The sequence below is a fragment of the Triturus cristatus genome, chromosome 1_2 (assembly GCF_964204655.1).
Source record: "Triturus cristatus chromosome 1_2, aTriCri1.1, whole genome shotgun sequence".
Classification (NCBI taxonomy): Eukaryota; Metazoa; Chordata; class Amphibia; order Caudata; family Salamandridae; genus Triturus; species Triturus cristatus.
The window spans coordinates 50,538,526-50,565,135 of NC_140580.1; the positions used below are offsets into that span (position 1 = coordinate 50,538,526).

The 26,610-nt window shown below is 43.5% G+C and overlaps 1 protein-coding gene across 1 annotated transcript in view; it reads left to right on the forward strand.

The window, feature by feature from the left end:
- The window catches only part of LOC146866750 (uncharacterized), a 37,105-nt gene extending 11,607 nt beyond the window's left edge, over positions 1–25,498 (forward strand). The window contains exons 2-3 of the mRNA XM_085601181.1: positions 2,424–2,538; positions 21,358–25,498. Coding sequence (XP_085457307.1) covers positions 2,424–2,538; positions 21,358–21,953 — 711 coding nt within the window. The 3' untranslated portion in view covers positions 21,954–25,498. The remainder of the gene's footprint in view (positions 1–2,423; positions 2,539–21,357) is intronic.
- The last annotated feature ends 1,112 nt before the right edge of the window (positions 25,499–26,610 follow it).

Consider the following 26,610-nt stretch of genomic DNA (forward strand, 5'->3'; position numbering starts at 1 on the left):
ATGATTTCCCCGGGACCAGGCCATCAACCTCCCCAGTCATTAGGCACACCAGGCCCGATCCAGGCAATCACAGGATTGCTATAGTTAGAACTGCCTGCAGCCTCTACTGCTTCAGGGATATACTGCAGTGAAGGGGCAATGCCAGTGAGGCAGTAGGTGCAAAGTGCCCCTCTTACCAGTCACTAGCGACAGGCACAAATCGAAGGGCTACGCCCAGGTCCCACAACTGAGGCCGATCCCTGCAGCGTAGCCGCGTTGGAGAAGCATCCAGTGGACGGCACATGCACAAGGGAGTACAGATCCTCCATAAAACTGCTAGTCACAGCTGCCTCAGGCCAGCGACACCACTAAGACCCACCACAACTCTCGGGCCAGCACTCTCCTTCCAAGGGGGCCCACACCCAACAGTCAGAGGCTTTGTGCCGCCCGCATCAGGGGGAGTAGGCGCTAGGCCGGGTCCCAAGGCGCTCTGTCCTTCCTCAGCAGGCTCTCTCCTAGGAGAGGGGGAATCACTAGGAACTTCCCCGCCTCCGCCGTTGTGGACCGCCAGACTCTGGATCACAAGCCTCCTCATCTTCAGGTAAGCCCCGACAATGCATCCACGGCCCCAATGTGCGTTAGAGGGCCTGGCGGTGAGGGGGTACGATGTCTCGGGGTGGGGGTATCTATGCCGAGGAATCTTAGCACCTCCCCTGTGCCATTCTCAGGTCCGAAAACCCCAGCCAGGTACCACACAGCCTGATCAGTATTCATGAATGCCTGTGTCAAGTGGCGCCGGAGGCCGAGGCAGCCACAGATGTCACAGGGGCCCGCCGCCCCTCAACTATATGCGATGTGGAATGAGTTGAGACCCTGTGTCGGCCACCACCCCCGGATGGTTAAGGATTAAAGTTGGGCCAGCGTGTATAAACTAGCTCACACGTCCGTGACATTCCGAGACCAAGCCATGCCCCCCTGTACTTTACCATACATTTGAAGAAACAGTTCTTGTATCCTAAACCTCCCCCCTCTTCGTTGACAGGTTCTGCCACATCCCACTTCACACTTCCCTAGTTATTTTGCCATTCTTTTTTTATACCCTATTTTTTGGTATTTCCCCCACAAACACTTTGACTGCCTTTTTTCATATAATTTTAATTACAGATTTGTAAAGCGCAACTTATCACCCTTAAGGGTATCCAGGCGTTGGGGGCCGTCGGGGAGATTAAGTGAGCTATTGCCCAGAGTCACATGATGCGGAGTGGACACTTGATAAACTGATTTCCAGATTTGTCAAATGAACACTGGCATTACAAAATGAAGTTCATCAGCATCTTAATACAGTGTTAACTAGAAAATTGCCCAGTTTCCCCAATATTATTCAAATTGTTTGCTTTATCGCTGAAAATATATTAGCTCCATACAAGACCATCCACAGCTACACATAGGTCCAGCTAACTGCTGATTTTGGCTATCTTCTTTGCAACTCTGGCAATACTATCTCCATTACAAATATTAAAGGCACAGGAGTTTACCCTGGGTGAATCATCATTAGATCTTGGCTCTCCTGCCAGCATACAGCTCAGTGAACATTGTCAGCAACTGTGCCCTCCATGTGTCCTGTAGTGTCCTACTAGTGTCCATTTACCAGTTCAAACTGTGTTCCTAGGTGCTGCTTACACTGACGCACAGTAGCGTGCTTTCTGACCCTGTTAATTAACACAGGGCCTACAGAGCCATATATTCAGAATTGCTTGTCGTTCTGTTTACTGCATCTACTACTTAAACAATGTATAGACTGTTAAGAACTCTATCAGTTTCACCATTATTTTAATACCAAATGAAAGGGCGTAACTTACATTGTTCCTTTACATTTCTTCTATATTCAGCCAGGCTCATCTATTCTCATTCGTTGCCACTATTCTAAATTAATGTATTCTTGAGACACTGCACTCATGTTTTTGCTAATCAAAAAAGATCATTCCTGGTACCCGAAGACAGGACCACCCACAGGGTGGTCCTTTGCTGCCTGGAAGTATGCAAACTGTGGAACGGGTCAGAGATCACTATCTTTTGATTCCTTAATTAGAATCGTAGTTCCTTGCCCCTATTAAAGAGGAAGGTGTGCACATTTGTTGCGGTGGATATGGCGTTGATTAGGTAAGTAAAGAGCAAGAGAAGCAGAATGGTAGGTATGGTATAAATTAATGGGCATGAACTTTATTTCCATGCAAGATAAATGTGCTCAGGAGGTTAGAGAGGCCTTTACCTTCTTACTGCTGGCCTTTCATTAGGTCACATTCTGCATCAAAACTGCCTCAAAGACCAATTGCTTCCATCGTATGAACACACTTGCTGGAAGGACACAAGTACTGTACCTTGAATCAGGTGAGAACACTGTTGTTTTCTGATTAAGAATTAGAGTCTATCTTCTTTTTTGATAGGTGTCCCAGATATTGCATGAAGTTGCTCTCAATGAAGAGCGAGTATTTGCAGAAGAGTATCAACTACACCTTTATGAAAAACCAAGAGAACCTTCTGGATATCCAGCGGCAGTGGGTAAATATGAATTTTATTGATAGTTCTCAATTTTGAAATGTAGGTAGTGGACAAAATAAGCAAAGAAAATCCCCAAAACTGATTTAATTTCTGCACTGGCACCTCTTAGTTCCATTGGCCCATGCCCATTGGAAGAGAACATGCAGTCTAAGATGATCAGGCATTAATATTGGACTTTCACGACCTTCATCAAGTTACATGTTCACAGTTGCGCATCATACTAGAGGAAGGTGTTGTAATTGTGATCAGTTGAACATCATATGAAGCTGACAGGGATAGAAGTGTTAAACGTATCATTGTGTAGTTTTGTGCCATACTTCCAACTTATAATATGAAGCATACAGACGTCTCGAGTTGTCCCATGTCCTGTGTGAGATACTCAGCTAAGCTCATCCCTTGTTAGGTCTCGCTGAGCCCAGCGCATGCGCTGGCTCGGAGAGACATTTTGAAGGTGAGATTTCAAAGTGCTGCTGGCTGTCCTAGCGCTTGCGTTCACACGAGCCTGCACGCGCGAACTGCTAGCCTTCAGCAGCACTTTGAAAACTCATGCCTTAGCGCGTCATCGCGATCACTTTCGCTTTCAGAGCGATCGCGCTGACTTTCGCTTTTACGGCCGCGCGGCGTTACTTTTACTGCCACGTGGCCATGCTTGTTTAAAAAATGCTCTCAGATTCAAGCTACTATTTCTTCCATCAGCTGCGCGCTCTATTGTGTTTTTTAGTTGTTCATGAGCATTTGTACTACTCACGTGTTATTACATTAATTCAATAATAACTTCCGTAGGTGAAACGCAAAAGGTGACTATTGTGATGTGAAAAGGTGCCAGAGCACAGGATTGAAAATAAAATGGCTTTAAAGAGTGGTATTTTATTACGTGGCACTACTCCTTGGGTTATGGGAACATTCCTGTTTTACATTTCCCTACAATGATGACACTGAATTGATAGCATCAGGAAATGCAGGTCACTGGTAGTGGAAAAGTAACGACCAGGGATTGCTGGGGTGCAACAGGGATTGCTGGCCCGACATGCTCCAGAGCAGTCAGTGACCCCGTGCAAGAGGTCATGTGTCAGTGCATTGTTTTCAAGATGTCCTTGAAAGAACTGTGTCATGCGGCTTAAGTGGCTGGGGCACCTCTCTCGCTAAGTATGAGTCTGTCATTACCAACTCTTTTCACAAAAATGCTTCTGAAAATAACCACATCAGTCCTCCCAAGACAAGCTAGATTTGAATCTTTGACCGGAAGGCGAAAGGCTTTATTTTCACTGCGTGTTCATTTGTGATTTAATTATGCTTTCCCAGTAAGATCATGGCTGAAATCGGAGTTTATCAGTTTGGTTTATCGCCGCACCGCGCGCAGTGTCTCGTGTTTCTAAAGCTCGTTTATGAAAACAAATGTGGAAGGGCAGAAAAATGAAGAGGAGGTGGCACACAACATGCCAAGCAGAGGTAGGAAGGGTATTCATTTGTATGGGAAAGTCAAATGTGCTACTCAGTTAAAACATTCACAAACTTTCAAAACAAGTGTTGGCAAAGGCAACTAAGTCGTGTTTGGTTGCACTATTGGCATTACCACAAATCTTGATTGGTAACGATTTGACCACCAAGGGCATAACATACACCAAAATATTAAGATGGTAAAATGTCTATTCTAGCAGCTTGACAAGCAAATGTCAAACAGTCTACTTTATTCGCACCTCATTCCATATAAAAAAAACTGCAGCTTATCAAGCAACCCTCAACTTACAACAGTTTCAAAGAAGGAAACCCAGTGCTCAAACAGAGCTACTTCAACTGGTACCCTCCCTATTTCACCCACCCCCACTCCCCCAAATATCTTTGTTTTTTAATATTGTCTCAAAGCTGAAACTCAGTCAGGCGTATGCTGTCGTATTTGCTCAACCATTAATATGTATTTTCTTTGTTTTCGTGCACCATTTAATCATAATTCTGGGGGTGCCTGTGTTTTTTATTTACAGTCCAAATCATTAAATCAAATACACAGTATTTCCGGGTCACACACTAGGCAGTAGTTAAACAAAGAGGCTAGAATCCTTTACCATGGAGTTTGTCAACATTTTGTTTGAGGTGTTCTGACTCCTGGTACTCGCTCTAGATCCATCACCAGCTTCGCATACTTCACATCTGTTAATCAGACACTCGCACTTCTGCATTCTCAGGCCCACTTCTCCTGTGTGGACCTTGTTGTCTGGCAGTGCGTGTGCTGTGTGTGTCTTCCACCTCGCGTTTGTGCTCCTGAGGCACTCGGACTGCAGGGGTTGTCCTGGCACTCCTGTGGATGTGTCACAGCCTGACTCTACCAAATGCTAAAGGCGTGTGTCTTCCTCGTCTTCCCTTGTCTTCTTTCCTCCTTCCTACTCGGGGCAGCACCCATGGGCCTTCCAGAGCTTTACGCCATAAAGTTTCCCCCATTCTAACAGGTCTTGACACCCTGTCATTCAAGGAGTATCTTTGTACTTCTTTTATTTTATTTGCTGAGATCTCTGCTCATTTAGCATAGGTTTATCTTTCTTTCAGCTCATTTTTGAGGATTCTGTCCCTTTAAGTCTGCCCCGTCTTTCTTTCATTTATTTTGATGAGGACTCTGCCTCTTGTGGGTTGGAATAGTCTTTCTTTCATGTCAATTGGTTCTTTACGGATAAATAATGAGTACAGCAAGGGACACATTGGCATATCCTACTCATGACTTAATTCCAGGGCGATCTTCCAATGTAATTTCTTGTACGTAGAAGAAGGTAAACTGAACAGTGTTGGAAGTGTTGGGGGCAGAGAGGCCTGCATAGAAGTTAGAGGTAAGGTTTGTGAGACCATTGGTAATGAGTAACCGAAAGCTCAGGCACAGTGTGAAATGCAGAAGAGTGGCGAGGGAAAGTTTGAAATCCATGACAGCGAGTGGTAGTAGACAGTCTGTGATGTAGGGAGTTAGAGGTAAAGGACAGGGATTGGTACCCAATAAGTGGAATGTTGAGAGAGAAAAGGGCTGTCTGTGTGGGAGCCACTAATGAGGGACAGAAACAGGGCATGCCAGGTTTAAGACCATGTCTCAACATATGAATTTCTAAACTTGACTCTTTTTACTAAACTAAAGAGACTCAGATAGTACACATGTGGGTTTATCTGTCAGCCTGGGATGTATCGATGTGACTGAGGTATAAACAAATTACCATATTTTGTAAAATGGTGTGTTAAAAAGCAAGGGGCTCATTCCGAGCCAGTGAAGAGGGAGGTCTACCCTGCCACAGTGGGTTCCTTCGAGTGTGCAGAGTCAGAAATAAAGAGTAGTAGCATTGTTCTTTCAGTCTCTAGTTAGCTATTTTTCACGAAATGTGAGTACACTTTAGAGGTTTCTCTGCCGGAAATGCCCTTCTTTTTCATGAATTTCCAATATCATGAGACCAACTGGAAATATATCTAGGTGCTCCTGCCCCACTGTCATATTTGTGTGTGAGGACATTTGAATAGCAATGCCAAGTGGTGGTATAGCCTTTAAAAATAGCCTTTAAAAATAAATGAACAACATATTCTGGAAATGTAAGACAATTTCACACCTGTAGATACATGTATAAGCCATGAATAGACATTCCCAATCAAGGAATCTTTACTTATTGAGCACGGCTATTCACCCCTGAGGATATCCAGGTGCTGAGGTCTTGCAGGTCTAATTCGAAAAGCCAGGTCTTGAGTCCCTTTCTGAAATTCGCAAGAGAGGACGACCGTCGCAGGTGTAGGGGTAGGTTGTTCCAGGACTTGGCGGCGAGGGAGGAGAAGGACCGTCCTCCTCTGTAGTTTCACTGGAAGTGAAGAGTGTACGCAAGAGCAGGGGACGCATAGCGCAGTTCCCTGGCGGGTTGGTGGAAGTGCAGGCATGGTTGATGTATGCCGATTCCTGGGCGTTTAGAACCTTGTAGGCATGTGTCAGTATCTTGAAATGGCATCTCTTCTGGGTGGGGCGCTAATTGAGGTTCCTGAAGTGGGGGTGATGTGGGTCCATTTAGGGAGTTTGAGAATGAGTCTGCATTCTGTGTAGAGTGCGTTTCCGTAGTCCAGCCGGCTGGTGACGATTGCTTGCGAGACAGTTTTCCTGGTGTTTATGGGGATCCATCTGATGATTTTTCAGAGCATACAGAGGTTCTGGAAGCAAGCAGAGGACACCGCGTTGTCCTGTCCATTTATGGTGAGTGTGCTTTCTAGGATGATGCCGAGGTTGCGGGCTTGGTCACTTGGCATGGATGGGGGTCCGAGTTTGAGAGGCCACCAGGTATCGTCCCATGGGAGGTGTTTTTCCCAACAATTAGCACTTCTATCTTGTCCATGTTGAGATCAAGGCAGTTGGCCTTCATCTAGTCAGCAACGCTCATCATGGCTTTGCACAGGATGAGTTGGCTGTTGCCTGTGTAGGATATGATGTTGAGTCCCTGTGTTCTAATTATTAGTAGGGCATCATGTAGGTATTGAACAGGGTGGGGCTGTGGGATGAGCCTTGGAGGACGCCGCTGGTGATCTTCTTGGGCTCAGAGATGAAGGATGATAAGTGGATTCTCTGGGCCTGCCCTGTGAGAAGGGTTGCAATCCATTTGAGGGCGTCTCCTTGGATGCCGGGGTGGTGGAGTCTTCTGATGAGGGTGTAGTGGGATATGGTCTGGAACGTGGATGAGAGGTCAAGGAGGATCAGTACTGCTGTTATACCTCGGTCCAGGAGAGTTTTGACGTTGTCAGTGGTGATGACCAGGGCAACATTACTTTGATAATGGCAATTTATAAGGGAAACGTTGACAACGAGTTATGCATGAATACTCAATCCCCCCGAAAAAGATTTAACTCGCACACAGCTCATTAGAACAGTATCTGAAAGAGTCTATTAGTTTTAGATTCCTTCCCTAAGAATTACCCCCAGGCGTCAGACCGGATCTGTAGAAATGTTTTCGTAGCAGTACCCCTTCCCGTCGGTAGGTGGCGTCAGTCGACTCCGTGTCCGTTGTTGGTATCGTGATCGCTAGAATGACGTTGCGGTATCTACTTAGATGCCGCCCCTGCTCGCTGAGGTCAGTTCTTTCTTTTTCCGTGCTAGCCAGCGTAGATCCGGAGAGAGCTGTATCTTCAGTCATTTTTTGACCAGTGATTTTTCGACTTTTGTCAACATCATTGTGAGTCGTTCGACCCTGGTGCACACAGGGATGTCCCATCGTCAGACCGGCATCAAGCCTTTTGACTCCTGTCACAAGTTGATGTCAGTCACGGACCTGCACCTCGTGTGCCTTTGGTGCCTGGAGTGTGACTGCGACCCAAAGTCGTGCTCCGACTGTTGGGCCATGAACCCGAAGTCGTTGCGGGAGCTGTCCTGAAAGCTTCCGGAGACCTGCCAGTCAACTCCTTGCCGCTCGAGGTCCCTGTCGAGAGGGAGGTCGCGGGACCGGTTGTGGAGTCACCACCATCACTCCTCATCGAAGTCTTCGGCTTCTGCTTTAGTCGAAGCACAAGAAGAAGGTGAAAAAGCTCGGTCGCTCTTCACCTTCTCCCCGTCCGTCAGCCGACGTGGGAAGCGGAAGGTGGTCATCCTTCGGCTCCTCCTGCGGAGCCTACTGGGACGGCTCCGAGCTTCTCTCCCTTCCCGGGAGCCGTTGCCTCCCCGCCTAGCTTCGTGCAGTTTACTAAGCCCTCCACTCTGTATTCGGGCAGCCTGACTCTGCCCGCACGCCTTTGGGCCCCGCGGACTCAGCTGGGGACTCTAGGTCTCCGATGCTGGTGGCTCCGGCCTCGGCGTTGCAGGGATCCAGGCCTGGCTTTGGATCTATGCTGGTCAACCTCACAATGCCTCCTCCGGCACAATACCTCTGACGCCTTCACCACTTCCGATGCCAGTTGTGTCCCCAGCCGACATTGGCATGCTTTTTCCTCCTACCATGGCCACAGAGGAGGGAGCCTCTTACGCTGTGGTGTTGCGTTTAACCAGCTTTTTTCTAATCTTTTCCCATACTGAAAAAAGTTTGTGAATTTACTCCTGACAGTGGCAGACTTAAAACTTTTCCCAGGGTTGGGAAAAAGATGTTTAGAGGAAAAGTGAACTTGAAACATTCAGATTTTCACATGAGCAAATCTACATGCACGTTTGCTCATGCTAAAATGTAGTTCACAAATATTTTCTAGGAGTACTATAACTTGGCCTACTTCTGTAAACTACTGTGAATTCACTGAAACTTTATATATGCACTTAATGCAAGGATATATACCACAGATGGACATTTGAGACTTTCTTTAATAATTGGTCCTCTAACTAGGCCTACCGTTAACCATGACCTTTTGTGTTTAGTAAAATTCTGTCTCTCTCTCTCTCTTTCTCTCGGTCTATCACCTGGCTTCTCTGTGAGTGACAGTATTCTGCTTTTTTATAAGGAGCATATTGGCGCACAAAGTAGTTTTGTTCAGTGCCCAAAACTGCTGTGGCAATGTGTGCTTTTTAGACCAAAAACTATTTTGCTTTTGTCAATGCTTGTTAGAATGGTGAAGGCCCAGCAGCTCCCACACCGATAAGGTTTTACAAAAACCATGCCTAAACAAGTCACGCATTGACAAAACCAAAAGGCTGACCACCAATTTCAGACCTACTGGCTTTGCCAATGCTTGTTTATTTTTGTTTCTCATAATCGTATTTAACCTGGTTACACTGATTTTCCATTATGAATATTTTTCGGGAAAAAAAGAGATGGTACCTAAAATGTTACAGTAGTTTAGCAAAATGTTTTTTTTTCCTACTTGCTAATTTATGTGAGCATTTTATTTTGAAAGCAAAGAATAATCACTCTTGGATTCAAGCTTCTGCAAATATTTGCATATAATCAGAGGGCATTCTGGGAGCATTGTACATAGCCTCATATTACTAAACTTTGAAAACGTGTGTATACATTTATACTGAAATTACCATCAGTAGTGCAGGCCGAGCTTACATCTACTTTTTGTGCTCAACCTAATCATAAACGCTTTGCATAATGAACCATAAATACAAGTTTGAACAGCATTAACACAGGGACACAAATATTAACTTAGCTGCAGACAATGCCCTTCCCTGATCCATAATGTGGTCTTGCAAACTGGCAGCCAAAGGGTTTGTGCAGCAGGGGGTTAGACCTACTTGTCCCAAGGACAAAATACACATGAAAACCTTTTGCCCTTGACCCCAAATAATACGTCCCGGGCGTCAGGTTATAGGCATTACACATCCCTGTCCCCGGCTGCTTATTAGAAAGCTTCTTATCTTCAAATTACTCTGTCACATACACAGAGCACTCTACACTGGGGGCCCAAACTTTCTTCACACCAGAGTCACTTTTTACTAACCTTGTAGGGCTCTCAGATCCTCCGATTTGACCCTGATGACCCCTTATTGAATTTCTTGAGTCAGGATAGAGTCAACTCCTTTTCATATTTGGCCCCTTTGCACTGGAAGAAACTCAAGTTTACTATCCACTCCTGTAAGAAACGTGATACTCCTCAAGACATGGCTTTTCTAGTGGGGGGACCCTGGATGGGTATCTTTACGACTGTTGGATTTCCAAAGCGTTGGGATACTCCTCCAAGAGTGATATTTTGCACTATACAATAAACCCCTACATAAAATGACATTACATGAAACACTGCTGCCCAGTTAGATGCTGAAGATCGGTCAGCTATTCTGCCACCTAGATGATCTGCCGCTACAAAGCATGCTTCCCTACTCTAAAGACCTACCATCTTGCTAATTCTCTGAGGGAAATTTGCAGATAACCTGTTCAGGATACCATAAAATTCTACTTGGGGTAGGATGTTCCCCCTACACACAAAGGGTAGCACCAGGTATACATATTTGACCTCCTGAGCCATTTATCAGTATACTCTCTAAGACCTGTGGACATTACAGAAAAAGTACTGCCCTGCCACCAGAGGTCTGCCCTGCTGCTATCGGAGGACTGTCCTGCACTCTTGAGAAGGAAGACCGGACCTGATTTCTTCATCCCAAACTGAGTGACTCCCAGGGTCAGTTGGCTGACCTGTATGAGCTACATTGCCACCCTATAACTGACTGGCTGATCTGCTAAACTGGACCTGCAACTGGTCCTGCTGGTCTTTGCTGGAGTGAGTTCCTGATCCCCTAAGAAGTGTCTTCCCAGGTCCAGAAGCCTTGGCTGGCATCAGTTGAGCTCCTCCTGAGAAGAAAGGCGTGATACTGAAGTTTTGAGCCAAGTTGAACACCATCATGAAGCTCCAGTAACCCCCGACCTTTCACGCAACAGCGACCACCAGCAGCATCTGCACTTTGAGGGAAGTGACCTTTTTAGGGTCAGTTCGGTCACTAATGACCGCCTCTCAGCCTTCCATACCAAATGAAGAGTCAGTCAGACAGTAGAGAATACAAACCAATAGCTGTTTATTTATATACACTCAGAGCGGAGCCCAGTCTGCCCAGTCGCTAGGAGTGCTGCAGAGGGACTGACATCGACAAGCAAAAAGATACATTATGTACATCTTGCAACTGGGCTGAAACACGCCCACAGTGGAATTTTCCAGGCAGATGCAGCTGGACAGTAAAATACAAAATAATATGTTTCGGATCTCAGATCTCACACCACCCAATACAACCCAAGGTCGTTTCACCCTGCACCCGCCACCAGACAAGTGGGAGAGGGCCGCTATCTAGGCGAGAAAGGTATGCACTGATATGAACAGTCTATTCATTAGTGAGACAAAACCTAACATTGCAGAAACGAAACGTAACAGAGGCTTTTTCTTAGAAACAGCAAAAGATTAGTTTTGATCATGATTCAAAATGGCACCTGAATAGAAAATGGTACCGCGAATGCTAACTTACATATGGCAATGGGCAAACATGGACATTTCTATTCTAACAGACCCTCCTTTTAGCATGAGCCAAAACATTTTCTAACAGCAACAAGGATAACAGATAACCAGGAAAACGGGAAACCATAACCAATTATAATGCTAAATCTTGATGAGCATTCCATGTTCTCAGTATCAGTAAAGCAGACTGTAAGGAGGGAAGAAGTCTCGAAAATGCCCTCATCTATGTTCATTAGGTCCTCTATCTCTTTCTGCACCATAATTGCAGCATTGGTATCATGAATCGATATTGTTTGGTTTAGGGGTGAGAATGGTGGTGCAATAGGAGGGGAGGCACTGAATAAGGGCACAGCAAAGCACCAATATTGCAATCATGTGAATCCCCTTTTCAAGAATCCAGCCCCAACTACCGAAAAGAGACCCACTCCAATTTCCACTTTCCATTCCCTTGACATTCTCGAGGATATCGAGAATGTGCTTGGTAATATTCTTTTCCAGATTTTTGATCCCGACCACACACTGGTCTCCCACTACCGTGCATACACCACCACTCTTGGCTAAGATAAAATCAACCATGTATCTAGTCTGTTCAGAATATATTCGCATACTTTCCAACTGAGAGGTCATGTTGCGTAAAGATGCCATGGTAGTATTAGATACAAATTTTACCTTGCACCCAAAACATTCTCTAGCTTTCTCACCCCGAGCCATAGAGGTACCACCCAAAGTGAAAATGGAAGAAAGGTTGTATCCAAAAGTGATCCCATTACTATAATTATTGCCCTCTATATCGGTCACTCCTTCACAGAATTCTTTGGTCAAAGTCCTTTTAATCCAACGGACATTAGGCTTCGTGTATTTACAGGGCACACCTAAGAGCAACACCATCCCAAGAGCTACACCGTCTGTGCCATTATGAACATTGGAATATGTTCCGTTAGACAAAAAGTAAAACCACGGTTGTGCATAAATTGGCCCGTCATAATCTATTGCAGCATATCTGGTGTTCATTCCAAAAGTACTCAGATCTTTTTCATTCACTAAGGGGATCGTATTTTTGTACAACTCTATTCCAGAACAATTGATATACAAAGTAGTGTCCGTACTATTCACGATAGGGCAACAAGCAGGATGATAACCAGCCTCCCGAGTGACTTTCAACTGCTTGTAATGCCAACCCACCAGTGTGATATTCTTTTCTTCCATATAGACGTCGCAATATGCGTTATCACAACCTGGATAACCCATCCCCAGTGGCTTTCTATAATATAAACAAGGACCTGGATAACCAAAACCAAAACCTCCCTTCACCTTTGTAAATTGCGGTGTACGAGTATATGTATAATTGACAAGTGACAATGTGTATGCAGTCCTTAAACTAGTGACAGATTCAGTGGGGTAACAAGCGGTCCCTTCTCCAAAGAATCTCTTATGTGTGTCTAGAAACACATTACTCAGGCTGTCCTTTTCTTTCTTGTCGAAGAAATAACCTTACCCTTATTACGTAAAGGTACACACTGATCATTTTCCAAAACTCATGACACACCACACAATATTATTAGCAACAAAACCACAAGAGCAACACATGTCATTTTCTTCTTGCGAGTCCACACCATATTATGCTGGGCAACAAGAATCACTGGTTGCTCTTTCTCAGCAATCGGTCTACCAAAGGGATGCATAATGAATGATAAAAAGGGGGAAAAATGCTAAGGGAATATACAAGTTCCCAGTGTTTGTCAGAGCCTCACTGGTACAGGCTCTTATTGTCCATCAATAAGTTGGCACTCTTGATCACCGGCGGTGCAGCTTGCTCTGTCTTAAGCTCTTTAATGGATCCCACGTCGATCAATATGGTAAACCTGCTTGGTATACTTTGGTCTTCCCTAACTAATTGTTCAAATAACTAAAATAAGAGAAAATCCTTCACTAATTTCAACTAATTCCGTTGGTACTAGACTTCAGTACAACCTATCTTGTGCAGTCCATCCCTAATCTCTTTTCTTTCAGCCAAGGGCGCAAATCGTACCTGGTAGCCCCAGGCACCGTGCGATCAGTGAACAAAGGCTCTTGGATAGCTCGTATTCCTGGAGGAACAGCCTCGTTTAACACATCTGCATTCTCTTTATCTGTCTGCGTCCACGTTAGCTGAGCATCGCTAAAAGGGACAAACCAAGGCACCTGTTCGCACTCTGTGTCCCCAATGCCATTTTTGACCCACTGATCGTAGGGTAATGGAACCTTCCGACAGTGAGTCACGTGGCCCAGTTCTCATGGCCAGCAACCTTCACAGCAGTGCGTGTCACCAATAGAACCTGCTCAGGCCCTTTCCAGCGCGGCTCCACACTTTTCTTCCTCTGGCAATTGCGCAACAAGATGATATCATCGGGCTGGATATCATGGCCGGGTCCCTCTGGTGGGGAAGGTAGGGACTCTCGCACCTGTTGTTGTATAGAACGCAAACATTCTGTTAACTGGCCAGGGTAATCAAGCAACACAGGTTACTCAATATCCGAAAACATACGGGGACGCGGAACTCCCCAGACGTTTGTCAGGTGCCCAAACACGACCTCTTAAGGAGACAATCCTGTCCTAGAATGCGCTGTTGTTCTTGTCGACAAAAGTGCTAACGGTAAAGCATCAGGACACTTTAACCCTGTGGTCTCCTGATTTTTGCCAATTTCAGTTTGAGAGTATCATTGTACTTCTCAACCAAACCCGCTGACTGTGGATGATTGGCAGCATGGAATTTTTGTTTGACATGGAGACCCTCACAAATTAATTGAATCACTTTCGCATTAAAATGACTTCCGTTGTCACTCCAGATAACTCCGAGCAAGCCGAAAGGAGGGGAAAAATTCCTTCAGGAGTACCTTTGCAGTCGTAATGGCTGTATTATCTTTAGTGGAGTAAGCCGCAACCCATTTACTGACTGCACATCCAACCACCAAAACATACTTGCATCTCTCTAATTCAATAAAATCCATTTGAAGGACTTCAAAAGGAAAAGTGGGTGGTGTGAAATTACCGGGTAGTGTAGGGGTACCCTTCCCTGGATAATGCATCATGCAAACCATGCAGTATTTCACCAAATGCGCGGCTGTCTTAGAGATATTGTCATTCTGCATACAGGGTCTAACAGCTTACAAATGCCTTTTGCACTAATATGAGCTGGCCCATGTGCCATAGTAACCACGGGAAGAACATACGCATCTGGTAACATCCATCTGTGCTTCCATGATTTATTAATCAAAAATCCTTCCTCATTTAACTGTGCTGTACTTTCCTGTCATTCCGCTCATTCTTCCATTGTTGCTTCACTTTGTATCTCCTTTACACTTTCAAGGGTATTCTCAAATATGACAACTTTAGGTACCCACCTAGCTGGACCTGCTACAAGCTGTCTGATCTGCAAAAGCATTTCCTCTACCCACGTCATCAGTAACCTTCCTGTGGGCACTATATTTAATTATGACCAATTTCTTGGGGAGCGTTAAAGTGGACAAAAGTCTCAATATGAGGTTCCCATGCTGAATCTTGGTGCCATGAAAAGTATGGAACCCTCAAAATTAGTATGGAATCCTCAAAATTATGCGCGACCCCTAAAGCATACTGGCTGTCAGTATTGATGTTGATGTTGATGCTCAATTCGCAAGCTCGAATAAGAGCGGCAAGCTCAGCAGATTGAGCTGACAGATAAGGGACCCGTGATGTCTCTGCTACCGTGTGCAATGTAGTGACAGCATAAGCTACCATCGTGGTGCCATCTGGTAATTTAAAGCAAGAGCCATCGATATATAGGTCTCCTTAGGGGTTAGATAGGGGATCATCAGTCAGGTCTACCCGTCCCTTCGTCCCTTCTTCCGTCCGGTAGATACAATCATGATTATCGACTGCATCGTTCTCGGAAGGGAGGGGTAGTAACGTGGCTGCATTCAGAGTAGCACATCTTTTCATTGTAATATGCTTAGCAATGAGGGTTAATTCGTAGCCGGTATGACGTGCACTAGTGAGGTGCTGTATCTTTGTCTTATTTAAAAGTGTATCCACAGCATGGGGTACAATAACTGTGAGGTCAGTATCAAGCATGAGTCCTGCCGATTGTCTGATTGAAGTGGCCACAGCCACGACCGCTCTCAGACAGCTCGGAAGGGCCCGTGCAACGGGATCAAGCACAGCAGAGCAGTAATTACACAGCTGTTGCTTATCCCAAATTTTTTGTGTTAGGACAGAAAGCGCGCAGCCAGCCATATCGTGGACATAGAGCGCAAACGGCTTGCCGTAGTTAGGTGTACCAAGCGCCAGAGCTTAACAAAGCACAGTTTTCAATTGCGCAAAAGACTGCTGGCATGCAGACATCCAAGGCAAAGGCTCATGCACTTCTTTCGTTGTTAATGCAAGCAAAGGTTTAATTAGTAGAGAATAGTTAGGTATCCATCGCCGACAGTAGGAAGTGATACCTATAAAAAAAGCACGCACATCTTTTTAAGTTTGTGGAATGGACATTTTAACAATAGTACGGATGTGCTCATCTCCTACCCTCCTTCAACAGTAGGTGACCTAAATAAGTGACCACCAGTCAACAATACTGAAATTTAGAAAGGGAAACCTTGTGTCCATGATGGGCCAAATGCAAAATCAATTTGTCTGTACTATCTTTGCAACCATGCTACATATCAGAAGCTATGAGTAGATCATCAACATACTGCACTAATACATTACCTGAGGGGAGCAATAAGGAATCCAACTGACCTTTTAATGCTTGACTATAAATCCTAGGACCCTCCGTATAGCCCTGAGGAGCATGACAGAATCTAAAACTCCTACCAGCCAGTGTGAACCCAAACAAATATCTACTGTCTGGATGGATAGGAATGCTAAAGAAAGCACTTTTCAAATTAATAGAGAAAAATTTAGCGGTAGAAGGAATCACTGTCAAAAGTGCAGTGATATCAGGAACCACAGGGAACTGTGGAACCACTATTTTGTTAACCTCCCGCAGATCAATCACAAAACGATAAACATCATCAGCGTCCTCGGAGGAGCCTGAGGGTGCCCTTTTAAGAATTGTAAGAATAGGACTATTACAAATATTTCCAGACGTTTCCCCAACTACTTCCTTTTGTATCAAATCCTGAATAATCTGGCAAAGAGCCCGTTCTCCTGCCTCCGGTATCTTATACTGAGGAATACGAGGCAGAACAGCATTGTCTTTAACTTGTATAGAAACTGGTGGCATATGCAACAGTCCTACATCTGTGTCACCTGTAACCCATGGAGTGTGTGGGACATCAGCAAATTCAGCTGGAAGGAGTGCGTCCTGAGACAAACACTGTTTAATGCTCACATCCGTACCCATAGTGATATAGACACCCGCAGGAGAACAATAGATTGTAGCATACAACTTCTTCAACAAATCCAAGCCCATCACATTATCACCACAGTTAGATGTCAACAAAAACGAAGATTCCACAGTAAAAGGACCAACAGTCCATGCAAGGGGGCGTAATATGGGTCTTCCAACCGGTACACCTGAAAAACCTACTGAAACATTATTGTGGCCAGACAGGGCTGCCCCAGGGACAATATGTCGAGAAACAGAACTCTTTGTCGCACCTTTGTCCACCAAAAATTCCTTAGTCGAGCCTTGCAAATCCACTGTGACACAAGGACCACGCTGATCTACAGGTATCGGAACTGGTCCCTGTCCCTGGCTGTCCTAGCTATAGGACATACCTGACGCCTTATCGTAATCGTCATGATAAAACTGGCCATCATGAGGGTCATCAAAGTAATTATTATCGGACCGACCCTGGGAAACCGTAGCATTCTGAACTCTCTCTGTCCCACGACCTCTCCGACCAGAGCCGCGCCCTTTAGGAGCTGCAACTTTCTGCAAAAGCACAGGGCACTGGCTACGCCAATGACCCTCTTCCTTACAATACGCACACTGATGTGGCCCTAAAGGTGGTGTTGAAGGCTGTCTACTAGTACGTGGAAGCAGTCTAGAAGGACCACCCCACCCTTGCTATTTCCCCTAAACACTTGCTGCAACAACACCTTCATCTTTAAATCGTTATGTTTCTTATCAGTCCTATCCTTCTCCTCCTGATCTCGGTGTTCATAGTACTGAGCCATATTCAAAATAACAGAGGGGGAAGAGGTGGACTAAGTACTCTCAGACACCTGTAAACGAGTCGTAATTTCAGGAAGAAGATTAGAGATAAAACTGTCAACGAACAATCAAACTCCTCCCTCAATAGACATATCCTGCCCACTATAGTCCAAAAACATATCTTCAAACTGGGTAAAGAAATCAGACACACTCTCATCCTTCTTCTGTCGACAAGCCGTCAATTTGTCCCAGCTTACCTTGTTAGGTGAAATAAGGGAATGCATATATGTAATAATGCGACCTGGCAAAGCAAGTATCTCAGCTTGGGGTTTATGACCTGGCTTCCATTCCTGATCCCATTCCTTCATCGCATCCCATGTACCACCCAACTCTGCGACATGGTTTTGAGTATGAACCTGTCTCCAAACATCAACCGAAACGAGAAGACCAAAAATCGTTTCAATATCAGCAAGTCATTACAGTATAAGAGGCAGCCTCTGTCAATTCTTTTTAATAAGCTGTAGGATTCTTCCTAGGGTCAGGCAAATGAGTCTTAAGGACTAGAACCTCACTCCTTTCCCATTGTCCCTAAAAACGGGCCGCTACAGCCGGTCTAGTAACATTACCACGCTGATCCGTTATCTCAGGTATTTCTGGGTGATATATGGGATGGACCTCCAGCATCAGAAACTGAGTTATGTGAGTAGGGCCTCTCTCATGTAGTCTACCCTTATAGGCAATTAGAGTTGTAACATTCCCAAATACTTGGCCGGGCTCCAAGTCAGTAGCATACACACGATCTCTAATAACAAATAACATTTGAGGCGCTTCTATCCCAATGTGTGTTTGCCAAAGACTAATCAGTGTAGCAGACATATGCTTAAGGGCATGTTGCTGTATAAAGGGTTCAAAATCTCGCATGACTAACCAAACATCATACACACTAGTTCGCATTATGAGCCCATTGCGCAGCCTGGTCAGCTACTACTTGTTTCTCTTCGTCCCCTACCCCAGATTGCACTTGAATTTTGTCCAGTCTCTATCATCGAATCCACGTACTGGCATCTCAGCGTTCAAAGACATCGGAGGATGAAAAACCATGGAAGGAGAAACAACAGAAGTGACAGGTACAATCGTTGCTGGCGCTTGCACCAGAGGAGAAAGAACAGAGGATACAGGAGTTGAAACAGTAGATGTGCTGAGAGTCACAGTTGCTAAAGATGGCGAGGACAAAGAACGAACGGGAGGTGCCGTAGCCAAAGCCGCCGAAACAGCTGTAGATACGGGAATAGCCAAAGCAGACGTAACAGGCTGCTGTGACTGCAAGGAAACTGTGGGATATATCCTCTGCTGTGAATAAGGAGGCGGGTAGAGTATCTAGTAACTCCTCTACAAAGGTATTGTCTTCTTCTTTGGTCAAATAAGACTTATCAATATGCAATCGAAATCTCCTATCCTCACATTCAATTCCAGACTCTTGTTTTTCTCTGTCATATGCCACAGCTTTCTGTGTCAATGTTTGCATTTTCTCTTTTCGTGCATCTCTTTCCATCTTTAACCGCCTCTGTCTAGCCTCCTTCTGCCAAGTTCTGAGGGAGTCAAACATGGACTGTCTACTTCTTTTCTTAAATAATTGCTCCTGTAAAAACCCAATTTTTTGTTCTTCAAAAGTGTCTGTTAACGGCCACTGCAACTCTGCATTGTCCCTCGTATATTTGTGCAATAATGTACTAAACATAATAGGGCCAAGACCATGCTTCACTTACATATCAAAATTAGGGCTGCCTTTAGGAGGCGCCAGCTGAGCTTCTTTCAATCGAGGATCTACAGAACGACAACATGAATACAAGATTTTACCAAGACCAGGCATTTAAAAGGGAAAACAAGATCATTATTTTTACCTGGCAAAGTATTTGCAAATACTTTTATCAAAAACGGTCCTCAGACCGTACCAAACTCAAACCACAATGGTACCATATCCACAAAGAACCAAAACAAATTCACCTGATATGAGTAGCACAAACAGGCCAGTTCTCCTCTGCCGACTCTTCATACCAAATGGTCAGATCCAAGGGTTTTGACGTTCAGAACTCCAGTCGGGATGACTACTGGGCGAGGCACCGTCTGGCAGGACAGAAGGGGCAGCAGCTGTGAGTAACAGAAACTCTTCGTGCAGGGATCCCTGAACCGTCAGTCCGACCCGACCATGTTCTCTGCCTCCCCCCCCCGTCTGCGGAAAGGGGATGGATCAATCACCTGAAGGACTCCCTGTTCGGGTGACAACTGAAAGAAGTGACCCGTTTAGGGTCACCCGGGTCACTAATGACTATCTCTCAGCTTTCCATACCAAATGAAGAGTCGGTCCGACAGTAGAGAATACAAACCAATAACTGTTAATTTATATACACTCAGAGCAGAGCCCCGTCTGCCCAGTCGCTAGTAGTGCTGCAGAGGGACTGACATCGACAAGCATAAAGATACATTATGTACATCTCGCAACTGGGCTGAAACACGCCCACAGTGGCATTTTCCAGGCAGATACAGCTGGACAGTAAAATACAAAAGAAATAAGTTTTGATTAGTCATATCTCACACCACCTAATTCAACCCAAGGTCGTTTCACCTTGTACCACCACCAGACAAGTTGGAGAGGGCCTCTATCTAGTGAGAAGGTATGCACTAATATGAACTGTCTATTCATTAGTGAGGCAAAACCGAACATTGCAGAAACAAAACATAACAGAAGCTTTTTCTCAGAAACAGCAAAAGATAGTTTCGATCATGATTCAAAATGGCACCTGAATCGAAAATGGTGCCACGAATGCTAACTTACATAGGGCAATGCGCAAACATGGACATTTCTATTCCAACAACTTCGCACAACAGCAATGACTGCACACGGTGACTGCTGACACGCAGTTCCAGTAGAAACTGTTTGTGATGTCTGACCGGATCTCCGCACTATAGCGAGACCATCCACAATGCTACGCCTGCTCTTCATGCTACATCGACAACCTTCCGCAACGCTCTTTTGCTCCTCGTGGCATCCTCCACTGCAAACGGAGCTCTTTGTGCCAAACTTTGACATGGTATCTTTTTTTAGCGGGACTGACCTCGCCCCTGTATCTGGCCCGCATGCCATCACAGTTGGATGTAACGTGTGATTTTGTAGCAGGACCAGATGACCATGTTTGATGCTTTGTGCTTTTAGGCGCTATATTCTCTTAAGACATTAGAATTCAGTATCTCTGGTTCTATTGTTTGGGTTTGTGTTGTTATGGTCTCATTTTACTTATTAATATTTACTCTATTTTTCTAAATTGTTTGAGATTTTACTTGTACGATGTTTTTATTTTATTATTGTTTGTGTGATGCATAAATATTTTGCAAATGACATCCAAGTTAAGCCTGAATGTTTTGTGCCAAGCTACCAGAGGGTTAAGCACTGGTTAATTAATTGACTTTCTTGGTTCTCCCTGACAACGATTGTGGTTGTTGCCTTCTTGGAGGTCGGGCTTCCACCCCATTCAATAAATAACCCAGATTCTTGCTCATTGTATCTGTATTTACCTCAGCAGTATTGCCTACTGGTGGTTCCTCTAAATATGGAATTAGTGCCATAATATTTGGGTAGATAGAATTTGCTCACAGATGCATTTTGTTTACTTGTTTTCTGTAGTATTCCCTTTGTGTGCTATACATACTGATTTTATATAAACTATTCTTTTGCAAACAACTTTTACTTATTTTTTAAAGCATCTGTGAGCGTCCACAACTGCCCTGAAATAGTGTATGCTTCCCAAGTTTAAATCTATACTTTTCGTAACGTTTCTTTTATTTCTGTAATCCAATAGGTGATGAAAGCAGGAACAGAAAAAAAAGCATTGGCTACAGTGGAGTATGTACCGAGAACACAACAGCCTTCAAGGCTTTGCACGACAAAGACAAATTAAATGATATCAGGGGAATTGAAAATGGAGGAAACTCTAGAACTGATCTCTGGCCTGAAAGTAATCAGAAACTTGGAGCAGAGATAGCTACTCAATGTGAAAGTGGTTTGATGGACCCAGAATTTTTTGAACTCTGCCGTGGAATCACTGACATGGAAGGATCCAACACTCACAATGATTTTGAAAGTAATTTGTCAAATGTGCATTTTCCGTCAAGTCAACAAAATACACACATTAATGTTAGAGGACATGCCTGCCCTGAATGTGGGATATTTTTCAAAACAAACCAGCATCTTACTCGGCACCAGAGGACACATTCAGGAGAAAGACCTTATCATTGTTCAGCGTGCGAAAAAAGATTTAGTCGCAAGTACCATCTTAACGAACACATAAGAATCCACACAGGAGAGAGACCTTATCAATGTACCGAATGCAAGAAAACGTTTAGCTGGAAAAAAAATTTCAATAGGCATCAGAAAACGCACACTGTAACATTTTAAACAACCCATCGGGGATGCTTTATCTTTGTAGAATACCTAGTTTACAAGGTTACTCTTAGGCACAGGACTGACACCCTTCAGACTCTGAAACGATTGCTCGCAGATTATATTAAAAGAATAGTAATACATTTGTACACTAATATCAGCCGACTGACAAATCAAAACACTATGTAAAAACTGGAAATACATTTAAAAACATTAACCCTAATGGAGATAATCCCTTGATGTGCTCATGTAGGCATTATTTCACTCAAAAGAAAGGTCAACGTTTACTAAATAGAAGCTGAGAAGAGGACACCTACGAACACTTTTAAGCATATTATTTATCTGAAAGTATAATGCTAATAAGAGAGCATCTAAATGTTTATATATTTCGGGGGGATTGTACCATAATTTAAAATGATTAATACTGTTCTTAAAAAATATCTTGGCAAAATGATCAACAACCAAAATATGGACAAGGCAAGGATATACAGGTAAGTATAGGTTTACTTTACTTAAATGTACATCTATGCACGTTGATGACATATATACATATTATCGAGGTACGTAGATGTGGAGTTAAGATTAGTATATCTATGCTTATCCATATATACTTACTGTCACAATGCTTTGTCAGTATTTTTGCTACTATGTTCTTGTAGCAGGATGAATTCTGTACTTGATATTGTGTCATACAACCATTCATAACTCATCCATTTTATTTGCTCTTTGTCTTTTGACATCACTTATGGGCTTATTTGTAAAATTGATTACTTTATATCAATTTTAGCATGAGGCCAGTTTAAGTCCCTAAACTTTGCAGGATACTTAGAAGAGGTATGTATGTGTGATCTGTTCTCAGATTTAAAAAAGAATTGAGCAAAATACAGGAGGCTTTCTGATGTACAAAGATTGGGTTTTACTGCCCTTCACGCAGTGCATAACTGTGTGAAAAGCAGTTGTGGTATATTACATGAAGAGTAGAAAATAGCCACATTTTAGAGTTGCAAAAGTTGCCTGCTATTACGTCATCTTCAGTGCTCGACAAAATATGGCTGCTCAGCCTTGTTCTATGGAGTAAAGGTAAGCCAGCTGTGCCTATCCTAGGATTTGTATTAGAGGTTTATACTCCAGTATAAATGTCTACATGTCGACCACTGCACACGAGTCAGACGTGCCAGTGGAGTGCTTTAGTGTAAAACATGTTAAACATATATCATTCTAAATACCTTGTGAGCCCTTGCTATTTATTGTCTTGTTTTACTAGGCTTAGGATTTGGAGCAAAATCAAACTATGCTAATTTAGTAGGTTTTACTTTGCCCCAAAATCTATATGGCCCTGGCATGCCCCCCTTGCATACACTCACAGGAGTTTGCTGAAAGAGTTTCGAGCACTGCACGAGGGTCAGCTTTCAGCACAAAAATATTTTGCGTGTGAAGCAATATATTTCAGCTGTCTGCAATGCTTTACATTGCGCCGGTGCAAACGTTAGGGATATCTGGGCCACAGTCTGCTCTCTTTTCTTTATGGACAGGAGCTTCTGGTTTCTTATTGTCTGAGATATGTATGATATACTATACCCCCAGATTGTGTCACATGGTGAGTGCCTTTATGATATCACCGGAACTCCTACGAGACTTGAAACAAAGATTTGATGTGCAGTAGGGGTACCTTATTCCATGTAATAAGAATGTGTATCTTTCACCCTGTCACACAGCTTGCAAGTATTACCATGTCAGGTGTAAGTAACTCATTCAGTCATGGTATTCTTTTGCATTCTGTGACATGCTTTTTGCTTTTCTGTCACCAAAAGCAGTACTAGAAGTCACAGAAAAGTTAATGAAAGTATTGATGCACTTCTCATACATAAAGTGAAACAATTCAGAGGAGTGCATCCAACTTTAAACTTCTTTACTCTGAAGGCCTTCCCCATTTCCTTGTGCTTAATCAGGTGCTTAGTTATTTGTACAGGTGCCAGGCCGGCAAGAAGCGAGGGTAACTCTTCATTGGGCCTTCAAATGGAGAGGGGCTTGTCACTTCCCATGGGACTGGCTGCACCCTGGAAGCTTATCACAGCAGCTGGACCCGCCTGTATGTCTTCTGGTATGTGGGCGAAGTGGCAGAATGAATGATGATATTACACAAGTGATGAGATTAGAGGGAGGAGTGGCAGACTGGAAAGGAGTATATCCATGTCCTGATTGAGGTACCTGATTTTCTACGCAGCGCCTAACAAAGCTCACTCTTCCTGTAAGAAGACACGGAGGTAGGAGCCCTTAACCATAATGTCTGTAGAGTAGGTGGTGGTATGACATTACTAATCTCTAGTAATAAGTTAATACAAGGAGGAATATGTGACATTTTCATACAAGTGTATTATGACATCAGAATCCCCCTGCAATGTTAAAATACACTTTGGTAAATCATAGGACGATGCTGTTTCTCACTTATAAATATATAAAATATAGGTTTGGAAGCATTTCTTTAACATGCTGCAATTTCAGGATTGATAACTGAGACGCTACAGATATCAACTGCTTCTACTTCTACCCACCCTCACTGTGTCAGTTAAAACAACAACCACATGCATTACTATAGAACTGATTGTCAGAACTTTGAAAGAAGTACTAAATACACAATAGAATTCATGGGTAGAATTTCTTTCACCCGACTTTGCCTGAGGTAGGGGAAATTTTGTATTTTTACTCTTTTTTTTCTACCGTATTTAAATTAGGCTTGTGTGTTTCATAAGCTCATAGGAAACAACATCACAGTGACAAAGGTTTGTCAACATCTGCTCTAGATGAATGGACAGAAACAAATACCACTGATAAGTACAGGGTAAGCTCAATAATAAAATAGTCCATGGTAACCGTAGGCATTTCATATAGTAAGTTTGCTTGGAAAGTAAATGTAGATATCTGCATGCAAAATGTATATTTTATGTATGTTATCATTTACCCTCGTTTCAGTGACAGGTGATCTGTCATTGCAATTATTTTTTTTTTAAATAAACGTAAATGATTGACGCCAAAACAGAGCTTGATTCCCCACTGTGATTTCTGTAAAGTTTGTAAATTGTCACACAATATTTAATCATTTCAAAGTACATTTTAAAAATATACTTTTACAACCAGTCATCAATGTGAGAGATGCTGGTTACATTTCACTATTGGTGTGTAAAGAAAAATGTTTGCAAAAAATAGAAATGCGGACTATGCCACAGTTTAGTATGTTAAATTAAAAGGCCCCAGCTCCACGCATCTCCGTGGCATATTTATGAATGTATGCGTTTAAGAGATTTCTTTATTTTAAAAATCAAATCTATTTGTCTTGAGTCCTTTATATTTCCAAGAAATATGGAAAAATAGATGATGGGACTTTTATTTTAACATTTAACACTTTTACCAAAACACTCCACTTCGAGGCGATTGAGAAGTAGATTCTTTTTTATTTTTATTAAAATGTTTTTTAGATGTTGAAACACATTTTAGCAAATGTTTGCAGTTTTATTTTCACAAGACACTATTCAAATGTAAAAAAATAAAGAGAATTGAAAGTTTCTGTGATTTTTGTATGCAACAAACAAATTTTGCACAGCGGGATTGTCCACTTATTTCTGACTTGTAAGCCCCTATAATGATGTCGGGACACCATGTCTGTGTGAGAACTGACCGACCATAGGTCGGCGGTTCCGTACACCTTATTACGATGCAACAGCACATGGTGCACAAGCTCCCTTTGAGAGTTTGTGTAAATCCCTGCACAGTGTGGGTGCCTGCCACACAGTGCAGAGACTTTCAGGGGGCATGCCACAACCGTAGGCCGTGGAGGGATGAGGGCCCTGCTAGGAGCCCCTAAAGTCTCTTTTCGATAGCCTTTCCACGTCAGAAAGGCCAACATGGAAAGGCTGTTGGAAACCAACACCATAATCCCAAACGCTGTCCTGAAGGGATTATGGTTGGTTTCTCACTAGCCGAGGGGCTTCTTGATTGACCGGCCAGTTTACACTCTGACCCCTGACATTGAAATTCGGCGGTCGGACTTTAAACCTACCATGTCAGTCGGTAAGCCTCCGACGAGCGGCCGGAGGCTTACCGATCGACATCGTAATGCGACTCTTAATGCTTTCAGATGTTATTTGTTGACCTTTATTTTAAAATCTATCACATTTGTTTCAATATAAGTGCATCACTGATATATAAAAACTAGATACATTCTTTTTTGAGGTAGTAGTGCAGCTGAGTGGTGTGAAAGGGGGCATCAGATTGCTGTTGTGATTGAAGAAGTGTATCATGTATTGGAATTTTATAACAATTTTCCAAAGAAATATTGTAATCTATGGTATATATTATGTGTAAAGGGGAAAAGTAGCATCTGTAGAATTCTACTTAATTGCGTATATACATGTATCGGCACAGTATGTCTTTTTTGCACATGCCATTTACTAACCATCTATACCTTTACTAAGCATCACATGCCTTTATCGTGCATGCTTTTACCAAGCAAGTTAAGTATAGTTAAGGTGTGTGAAGCAGTAAAGGGAGGTAAGGGTTGTTTTAGGGTTTAGGGGTGGAAAGTGGTAAAAGGACGTAAGGATAATTTTAGTGTGCCAGGGTGGACAGTGGTAAAGGTAAGGGTAAATTTAGGGTTCAGGGGTGGGTAGTCGTAGAG